This window comes from Alexandromys fortis, unplaced genomic scaffold (genome assembly GCF_014885135.2).
Source record: "Alexandromys fortis isolate MF-2015 unplaced genomic scaffold, M_Fortis_MF-2015_v1.1 scaffold_5, whole genome shotgun sequence".
NCBI lineage: Eukaryota > Metazoa > Chordata > Mammalia > Rodentia > Cricetidae > Alexandromys > Alexandromys fortis.
Window position 1 is genome coordinate 13,099,190 of NW_026067924.1, and position 11,110 is coordinate 13,110,299.

Sequence of the window (11,110 nt, forward strand, 5' to 3'; positions counted from 1 at the left end):
GGAATCAACAGATCTGACGAAAATTGTTTAGAAGACACTTTGACAGATCCTATCATTTAACAAAACTTTGATCAGATCCTTATCGGTGGGGGATGACTTCCTTGAACACTGTTAAATTTTCTGTTTGCCTTTCTTACTGTCTTCAAATATAACATCTGAATTTTCTCATGTGAGGTGAGCCTTAAATCAAATCACATTGTTGTTGATTGCAGTTTGCAACTGTTATGCCGCAGTTTCTTCAGTTTCTTTAAGCAGAGAAAACTTTGCCAGGCTTCCCTTACCATGTTGCTGAGCTATACCAATTATTGACAATTATCCTGAAATATTCTATTGAGGTATTTTTAGTGTTTCAGATGATAAATACTTTTGGTACTATGGAAGCCATTGTAAGGGTTGGAAATTTCTTCATCATTATAAACTCATTTTTTCAAAAAAATTATTTTTCAACAAAGTATTCTTCAGTACTTTCAATATTACTGTCTATGCCTTTAATTATGCTGTGTAACCAGCAACAGTTCAGAAGTCTATGTAGATTAGGGACATCATGTGCCTCCTTTTCTAAAATCTTCTGAAACAGACCTTATGCACTCGCCATTATTCAATGACTTTATAAATGTCAGGAATGTCTACTCCTATGTCTGATGGGTATCTACGTGCAATTTTTTTTTATTGAGAATAAGAAAAAAAAAGTTTCCGCCTCCTCCCAGCCTCCCATTTCCCTCCCCCTCCCCCCACTCTTCTCCCCCTCCCCCTCTCTCTCTCCCCCTCCCTCTCCAATCCAAAGAGCAGTCATGGTTCCCTGCCCTGTGTAAAGTCCAAGGTCCTCCCCCCTCCGTCCATGTCTAGGAAGGTGAACATCCAAACTGGCTAGGCTCCCATCAAGCCAGAACATGAAGTAGGATCAAAACCCCTTGCCATTGACCTTGGCTTCTCATCAGTCCTCATTGTTCGCCATGATGAGAGAGTCCGGTTTTATCCCATGCTGTTTCAGTCACAGTCCAGCTGGCTTTGGTGAGCTCCCAATAGATCAGCCCCACTGTCTCAGTGGGTGGGTGCACCCCCGTGGTCGTGACATCCTTGCTCGTGTTCTCCCTCCATCTGCTTCTCATTGGGACCTTGGGAGCTCAGTCCAGTGCTCCAGTGTGCAATTTTTAAACTGTTGGATTTATTGGTTTTCCAGATGCATTTTCCCACTAATAATTCATGTAGATCATAGAAATTTATTTATAAATAAATAATGGAAACTTATTTACCAGTTTCAAGACAATGAAAAATTGTCACTTAATTAATATTTTGTAGGAATAATAATACAGCTTTAAGAACATCTCCTACGGTATGGTTTGTCCTCAATCTGGTATCAACTCTTTCTCTGAAAGCAAGTTGCTCAGTATGTATGAAAAACAGTGCTCTACTTAATTTTCTGTAATCTGCTATCACTCTGTCTGAGTTTCTTCATATTGTCATCTAGAGTAAAATGATTAATGTAAGGTCTTGGGAGTCCAGAAAAGAATTGGTGAAGTCAATTTTTAGAGCTATCTAGGGTTAATATATGGTTGTATGCTAACACTTTGGGATTGATTAGTGTACTGTCTAGAAGCAACTCAGTTCCATGGCACTTGGTTTATCCAATTCTGTACTAGAAATCTTTCCCTTAGAAATGGTCTAGTGTTCCATCTTTTGGGTAGACCAGATGGACTTCTTAATAATGACTTCTTTCTTCAATTCTAAAACTCTTTGTCCATATTAAACTTTCTACACTTTTCAGTTTCTTTGCCATCTGCATTATTTATGAGCCTCGAGCCTGTTATTTGTGACAAAATTTGATGATATGATGATGTCAGTGAAACATTTTATAATAAATGACCAAACGAAGCATTGACAGATTGCCTTTTCAGACTTCAACATTTTCAAAAAGTTTATTTTTATTCTTTAAGAAGAGACCCATTCACCCAAGCATGCACTGAAAGCCATGGTACTAGTAGAAGTTTTGAAGAACTAGACTGTTAAGAACCATCTCAGAAGTACGCGGAATGAATGTGGGCTTAGCAGTTGTTGTTATGGACAATTCTGCATCTCAGGAGCTTGAGATAATTATCAACCTTATGGGAATCCCTGCGCAGGCAGCGGATCTTGTTGTAAAGAGCCAAATCTCTGGATTCTTCATCAATTCCCTGCAGGGACGGAAACTGTGACCAAACGGAGTAGATCTCATTTCCTTTGGCTTCAGGATAGGCCTAATTAGAAAACAGAAAATTCAAATTCATATGTTAGCATTTTTATGTCTGTATTTCATCTTATGGTTGAATGCATGTTTTGGAGGAAAGACCAATGTAAAATTTTAGCCAGATTCATGGATATTTTTAGGCAGGTTGCAAGTCTGTCAGGCATCTAAAAGTTTGAAGCAGAGTATATAGATATGTTTTGTATTAGGCATGTGATCTGAGTTGAAGTTTGTCTTTTCCATGTATACAGATGATAACCAGGTCCTCAGTCTTTACCAAGGTATGGCAAAAGAGGGAGTGTCTGCTCCCTTACCTAAAGTGCTAATCTGTATTAACAACAACCTTGTACTTTGCTGCCTCTGATAATGGATCATTTGCCATCTTACTGTTTTGAACTGAATTGCACACATTTGGAAACTTAACAATGAGCAAGAATACTTAATGCCTTATCGTGCCTTGCTATGAAATTACCCCTAAGTCAGAATGTAGCCTCACAGAAATGAAGACAATACCTTGAAATCAGAATGGTTACTGCATATGTTGCTGGTTTAATGGTTTTATTTGTATTTTCATTTGTGTGTGTGTGTGTGTTCACCAGAAGTACACATTTTCATGGAAATTATAAAAATATGGCATGTACAGCAAAACATATATGGTGTTAATATACACCAAATAGCTAAGAAGAAATCTAAAGCAAGTAGTATGTATGTACTCCTACTTATTTTTATCAAATGTATTTTATCTTTGTGATTTTCAGAAAGCTGATTTGGTATTAATTTCACTAGCACTGACAATTATAATAACTGGAGAAATTCAAAATACAAATTCAACTTTAAGTATGTCAAATGATTTGGACATATCAAATTCAATGACACAAGTTTGATGTAGGAAACCAGAGTGAAACAACATGTAGGATGAGCAGCTTAAATAAAGTTTACCTCTTTTGAGAGTTTCTGGAACAGTATTGATGACCCATCCCTAACTTTCCAGTTTCCTATGGGCATGGCCAAAGATGGCAGGAGAGTTTCTAATTTGATTTTGATTTTCTTTTCTCTCCCTTAACACTTTACTTCTCTGGTGTATTTGTGAAAGAGGTATATAACCAGAATGTCAATAAATATACATGAATTCTCTTCAAGAATGCTTTATCTTGTCAATTTTTTTAGTCTGTTTTTCTTTTATTGTGGAACATTTAACCATAAGTGTCTAAGAAACAGTAAGTTGTTTGTGCATTACTAAAAAGCAACAGGAAGACCACACCTATCCAACACTGTAGTTGAAGTCCAGGATTTAGAGATATTAGAATCTATTGTGTAGAAATTTAGTTGTTGTTTGAACAGCACTCTACAATGTAGAATGCCTGAGATTCGTTCTTGCAAAGAAGAGTTTTTCATAATTTGTTTCTCACTGTAAGCATCAGCTGTTGCATAAATAAGGAAACAATGAAGTTTCAGAGAACTGCTCACCTGGCCAAGTATCTTCTCAATTCCCTCTAGAAGGCGCTTGTTTTGTTCCCCAATCTCTTTGGCTCTTGATATGATAGCATCAGAGGCTTCATGAATACCATCTACTTCAGTTACTAGTTGAAACAGGGGGCCATTCCAGGAGTGCACCAAACTGAGTATCAGGTTCAGAAGGACTTCCGGCTAAGCAATCATGTTGAACAATAGTTAAAGAAAGTGAAGTACAGCTGAGTTAGTTACATATGGCTTTTGATCACAAAAGTGGAACTAAAATATTTATTTTATAACTATGTGTGTACTAATTTTTCTAGAACACAAATGTTATAGAAAAGTCAAGGTTAACTATTGGCATATACTTTGAAAAAGGCAAACAAAAAATATCTTATTTAAATTACTACTTTTCTTTCTGTATGTGTGTTTGTGTGTGCCTAGTTTGTGTGTGTATGTGTGTACATGCAGGTATGTATGCGCAGGCTTTCAGAAGCTTGGAAGCTAAAAATCAATGTTAACTGCTATAGCTCACATGCAGTTCACTGTTTTGTGAGACATGGTATCTCCCTAGTCTGGAAATTTCCCAGGACCCTAGACTGACTAGCTAGACTGTCTTCACCTTTCTACTGCTGAGACTGTAAGAATGCAGTGTTGGGCTTTGTTTGTTTGTTTGTTTTTGACAGTAACCGTAGTGGATTTTTTTTTGTTCTGTTTTGTTTTGTGCCTTGGCTGACCTAGAACAGAGATTAATCTGTTTTTGATTCCTGAGTGTTAGAATTAAAAGCATGCACCACCATGCCGAACTACTTTCATGACTGGATTTTTAAAGTTTTGAGGTTCAAATTCAGCTTCTCATACTTACATGGAAAGAAATAAATTTAGTTATATCTCCTTAGCCTTTAAGTTACTGGCTTTTCTACTAAGACAAAAATTCTCTGCGCTACATAGCCCTCTGCAATTTTACCATTTGACCTCATCATCAGGTCTTTTTTTTTTCTATTTTATTACCGTGTACATCCAAAATAAACAAATGTTTGGTGGTACTCAGTAGGTACCAGAACTCAGGAGGTTCCAGGAAGACATCAGGGAAGATACATACCACCCTTATCAATGATTAGGAGCCCAAATAATTTTCACACTAATAAATAAAATCGATTATTATGTTAATATATTATTTTTATCTTATTATATTTTGTTAAAAGAAGACACAATAAAAAGTGCATGACTCCCTTTTCCTCATTTCTAGAAGAATGGCCCATTAGTTGGTGTGTACAGTGAAGAATAAAGACACAGTACTGTATTTAAATAAAAGCATAAGTGGAAATCACAATGCAGTTTTGAACACCCAATGTTTGCTCACTTCCCAAACTGTACAATAAACTCATCCCTGATTTGAAATGCTTACTGTCAAGATGTTTGTTGTGTATTCAAGTGGTAGTGGAAATGAAGGGTAGAGCACAATCCAAGGAACATTACAATAGAAAAAAAAGTGTAGAGCATTTGAGGAAAAAGAATACGGCAAATTGTAATGGCAACATGGGTTCCTGGGAGCACATGAATAAGAGAGCTTGAGTTAGATGAAGCCATCACTCCTTTTCTATCAGCACTGAAACTGACACAAACTCAGTATTACCTCTTGGAGGCCAAGTTCCTTATCTCAGCAAGTGAAATAATAATACATTGCAACGTGGAACTTTTTGTAAGGAAGAATTCAAGCAATGTAAATAGTGTGCTGTGTGGAGAGGCTAGCAATGGAGCGTCTTTCACCAAATATTTTTTTTGGTCCTCATCCTGTTATTGCAGTTTCTCTTTGGTTATCACTATAATATTAATGAGAATAGAAAGAATATAGAACTCAGATGTGTCTAATAAAGTAGGGAACATATTGTACTTTGGTTATATATAATTACATATATATATCACATAAATTTATATATAAATACACTATATATATTGATATTGATTGATTGAGAAAAGATGAATGTCAGTAATTAACCAAGTAGACCAAAACATCTTTTGAGACAAGATCTCTCTCTAACGTAATCATCTTATGTATATATTTTGATTTCAGACATGTTGAGATTGGTTAAGACATGGTTTATAAAATTGATAATTAGACCTACTATAACATTAAGATGTTATTATTATAAGAGATCCCAGACACAACTGTGAGAAACACAAGCATGTATTTTCCTGATACTGCTTCATGAGGAGACTTTCAGTTAAGGTACGGAAGAAGGCAAGAAAGTCTGGGAAGAATGCAGGTGTTGTTAGAGAAGTAGAAATAGGGCCAGGAGAACTTGAAAGTTAAGAAGGGAAAGTGTAGTGGTCAGTAATGGATGCTGCCTATGGAGGAGTTCCTGAAACAACAAACAAATGCAAATGAGTTCTCATTTCTTACATATGCATGAAGGTCAATGTATTCATGATCATGAAATTAATTTCAAAGTTTCCTCCAGAATAACAAGTGAGGTCATCTTCATGGACAGCTCATGGTTCGGTTACAATGTTAATAAGTATATCATTTTACTCTTATCCCTTCTCCAATGTGTATTTTATTTGGCAAATAATTCTTCCTCTTTTCCGTTTTTCATGTGCGATTATTATACCTCTCTCAGTATTCTAATAACCTGGAGAACACCAAAAACCTGTGTACTAAGTCAATTATGTCTGGCATAAAATCAGGTGAGCACTCACAGGGACCTGCTGGGCTTCTTCCTTGTCTTCCGGGGTAGCCAGGGAAGAAGTGGGACAGTCATTGATGGCTTTGGCAATAAACTCATGGTCTTGAGCATAACGCTTTTCCTGGAAATGATAGAAACATCACATCAATAATGTTTAGGAATTAAAAAATATATAACCAGAATATTAATGCACTTTGTATATTTTTGAGTTTTAAATTAGCATAACACTTTTAATTAAGGAAATAAATAGCATTATTTTTACTTATTTCTTAAGTATATCCCTATTTTTCTTACCATCAATGTCTAATATTCCAACCAAGTCTATACTGTCTTGTTTCCTTGTCCTATCTTTTTATAAATTACTATTCAGAAATAAGCATAAAAGTACCTAAAATATAAAAAAAATTAAAATGTCATTTTTCATATTTGAGCAAAATGACATATCATGTTTTATCTATATTACTTTATTTAATTTTCCCATGACTTCAGATTGATATGATTCTCTTAAGTAGTTATTATAAAACACAGATTTTTATTCAAGTGCTTCTGAATCTACATACTTGTACAAATTTCTTCATAAATGCTGAATATAATTATGTGGATTGTGAAAACATAAACTGGAAATGCTGAGCATATATCTTTGAAAAATGTTAAGCAATAAACATTTAAGATAAAAAGTTATCTATTTTTTTTTCTTTTGAGACAGGGTTTTTCTGTAGCTTTGAGGCTTATCCTGGAATTAGCTCTTTTAGACCAGGCTTATCTTGAACTCACAGAGATCCACCTGCCTCTGACTCCTAAGTACTTGGATTAAAGGCGTGAGCCACCACAGCCTGGCCTAAAAAGTTATCTAATATATCAATTGCAATTAATGTTTAATCATTTAGATAATTTTATTATTTATTTATTGTATAAAGTATCATCAAAAACTAAAATGACTAAAAATTCTGAAAATTAAGAAGAATTTCTAAGAAGATTTCAAAAGCAAAGTGTGATCAGTCAATAACTCAAAGAAATGCCAGTGAGTACAGAGAACACTATGAATTCGTATTTATTGCTAAAGATGAGTTACTTTATGCATATACATTGATGTACTAAAACTGTCACTGGCCATGAACCTGTAGACTAACTCAAAGAAATAACGAAAATCCTCTAAAAGATCTTCAGCAGCAGAAGACACTTTTCTACTTCTGAATGAGCCTTCCTATTGTAATTGAAAGCGTGCTCTGACAGTTTTGACACAGGACTCTTAGCACTGGGGGCTGTCTGAGCACTGATTGTTTTTATTTCCCTTTCTTCATGTGTGTTCACGTTAGGTTAATTCTAGCCCTTCCACAAAGTTTACTAATTCCATGATGTTTCCCTTCTCTGGACATCTGCAGAGCACTAAGTGAAAAATGCCCCTGGAGCCAGGACCCACACATGCAAGACTAGGAGTTTAGATGCTTTCCCCAACTATACTGAGGGCTTTACTTCTCAAGTTTAAGTTTAGAAACATATATTACAAAAAAAGAAAAATCATTTGTCTTTTGCAAATCCTTAATATTTTGTAAAATTGCCTTGTTCTTGTTCTACTTTTTATTAGGTAGCATTTCTTTTTCCCATGAAGATGCAGTCTTTGAAGTTGGGATCATTGTTTACTTTGTACTGTAGCAAAGAGACCCCTTTCAGTAGATGCCAGAAGTGAGTGAAGTACTTACAAATTCAATGAACATATCTGCAGACATCATATAGATGTAGTGAGAGAGCATGATCACCCGGTCAAACAGCTCCTGGAGAGTCATCTGGCAGTTCCCACTGTGACAGATTGGCAGGGGGTGCACGTTTTGGCAGAACAGCAGGTTAGACATCACAAGCAGCAGGAGTGTCCCTGCTCAGGAAACACAGACACCAGTGTGAGATGATTTTGTTCAACTGAAAGCAAACCTTATCTGTCTCTAGCACTTTACACTAATGGTTGCATCTGTGGGGAAAGAAGACTCAGCATCTTCCACGTTGCATGCTTACCCATATATTAACACTTTCACAGATATGTAGCTTGAATCGGTTGGCTCTTGTCGTTTTGTTTTGGCTCAGAAGCGGTTGTGCGCTTTGTAAACATTTTGAGCATAAATCACTGGGCACAAATCAGTCCAAACTACTGTATTAAGTCTATCTCTGAAGACAATTTTATGTTGTGGTAGTTTCTTTTGGTCTTAAGTAGTTTCTTCTGGTCTAACCAAACTGCTATACAATGTTACTAAATAGCCTATTAGACGAAAACATAAAGCGCAATTGGAATATAGTTCTTATAAAATACTTCTAATTTTCCAGAAACGTACTTCAAATATAATTATGTAATGCAAAATACATAAATGTGTGTGTGCACGCTCTTGCACTGATGTGTGTATTAGGAGACTTGGTAGTTTATATGTGTGAGAGAAATATGCTTTGCATATATGAAGCTATAGAAGTAGCTCTTGTAAATTCATAACTAGGTAGATAATCTCTAACTCTAAGTACACTTTTTTGAATATTTATAATTTGAGGGATTTTTAGTCTAAGATCAGATAAAATAGAAAAAGGGTTTGTTATACATATTACAAAACATATTTTATGGTACTACTAATACTTACATTTTTTTAAAATTTATTTATTAAAGATTTCTGTCTCTTCTCCACCGCTGCCTCCCCTTTCCCTCCCCCTCCCCCAATCAAGTCCCCTTCCCTCGTCAGCCCAAAAAGCAATCAGGGTTCTCTGCCCTGTGGGAAGTCCAAGGACCACCCACCTCCATCCAGGTCTAGTAAGGTGAGCATCCACGAAACTGCCTAGGCTCCCACGAAACCAATAGGTCCAGTAGAATCAAAAACCCGTTGCCATTGTTCTTGAGGTCTCAGTAGTCCTCCTTGTCCGCTATGTTCAGCGAGACCAGTTTTGACCCAGGCTTTTTCAGACCCAGGCCAGCTGGCCTTGGTGAGTTCCTGATAGAACATCCCCATTGTCTCAGTGCATGGGTGCACCCCTCGCGGTCCTGAGTTCCTTGCTTGTGCTCTCTCTCCCTCTGCTCCTGATTTGGACCTTGAGATTTCAGTCCGGTGCTCCAATGTGGGTCTCTGTCTCTGTCTCCTTACTTTCCCCCCTTCTATTGAAATGTCATTTGGCTTCAATCAGATTGTTAGAACAGTATAAAACAGATACCTACTATCATTATGTGGATTATTCCTGCATCACTGAATGTTTCACCAGATTTAGTTAAACTGGCAACTTATTCACAGATTTGGCAACCAGACAATATTTATTGCTTTCTTCTAGAGTCTGACAGGTGGACCCAATGTTCCTGTGGTCTGTGACAGTGCAAGTTCTCAGTATCAGCAACACCAACTCTGTGAGTGGGGTTTCTCCTTGTTCTCGAGCTAACTTTGCACTAGAGGATATTTAAGATCATCCATTCTTTCTACATAGTAGCTGCCAGTAGCACCCTCCTTTTTCCTTTCTTACTTCCATTATGTTAGCACAAATAGCCTCTAGATATTGTCACAACCCTGAAAGGACACCTCTCCCATTAGAAAGCCACTGATATAAAAGTCTGCTATATTAAGTATGAATAATTTTTTAATCAAGTAATAAGAGAGACTTCTAAACTCCTTTAATTCCAAGACAACTACATCTCTGAAAAGGTGGTGACTCATAGCTGGAGTACAAGGTAGGTGTCCTATGATGCTCCCATTACCTTCTGTGGGATATCAACAACCCTACTACCCTTGCTCTAAACTTAATTTTCTTTATTTTTATTATCTGTTGCTATGAATAAGGGATTAAGTTATTTTGTACCTCACCATAGCTTTCTTGGGTTCATGTTGGCTTTAGTCATGCCATGTCTGGAGCAAAGCAGTTATTCCCATCTCCCTCTAAAGTGGAAACCTGCATTAGGTAAATTTTTACACTAGACAACCCCATATCCCCTCCGCCAAGAATACAGAAAAAGCCAATTACTCACTGAACTTCAGCACATACCTTTTCGATCTGTCCCTTGGATGTTCATGGTGGTGATTATTGCTGAGAGCACCCTTCACCAAAGAAGGCCCGAGAGAACCACACCTTTCTCATCCACAGATATTGGCTTTATAAACCTTTGACATCTTCATGAATATATATCATCAGGCAGTTTCTTCCCCTCCCTGTCATCTATTTCCGTCATTAAGATTGCCCCCATAATTTTAAACATCAAGTGGTATTTTATTTCTTATTCATATTCAGGAAGACATATTGGCCAGAAATGAAGGATTTTGATGAATTACTGCAAAAGGAAATGAGAGAAATGCTGGGGATGAGACCTTGAGTCTAGTCTGAGCTAGAGAATCTATAAAACTTATAGAAGGCAATTCCTTTAGAATTTACCCTTATAATTTCTTCACAGAGTCTACAACATGTATAGTGGTTTTTGGCTTAAAAATAGCTTCAGGCAATGCAGTTTATAAAGTTTGTCATTCAAGATCATTGGGCGAATTAAAAGTTTGAATATATATGTGCTGAACACAAGGAAATGTGGACTTAAGATTGAAAGAGCAGAATTTTCTGTTCTCTCTAACGCTGTGAGTCCCTATAACTGGGCTTTGATTTCCAACAACCTATTTCATTCTTTTAAAAGTAATATGTATGATGGTTATGACTTTTGGTTATAATACAGTTTTATATGCTCATCTCTTGATTTTAGTATGTGACGTTGTATTTTCGACTTAATGTATATAGTAAAAAGCAAAGGTTTGGGGTG

The 11,110-nt window shown here is 36.5% G+C and overlaps 1 protein-coding gene across 2 annotated transcripts; it reads right to left on the reverse strand.

Annotated features, from left to right (window-relative positions):
* Positions 1–2,042: 2,042 nt before the first annotated feature.
* Positions 2,043–10,381, reverse strand: Prl (prolactin). Of its 2 annotated transcripts, none has more exons than XM_050142761.1 (5): positions 10,354–10,381; positions 8,061–8,230; positions 6,374–6,481; positions 3,689–3,868; positions 2,043–2,234 (listed from the first exon to the last, which is right to left on the reverse strand). In XM_050142761.1, exons 1-5 carry the CDS (start codon positions 10,379–10,381, stop codon positions 2,043–2,045), a joined length of 678 nt encoding a protein of 225 aa, XP_049998718.1. The 2 variants fall into 2 exon arrangements, with proteins under 2 accessions (XP_049998718.1, XP_049998717.1); XM_050142760.1 differs by having other exon boundaries at positions 8,061–8,233.
* Between the last annotated feature and the right edge of the window lie 729 nt (positions 10,382–11,110).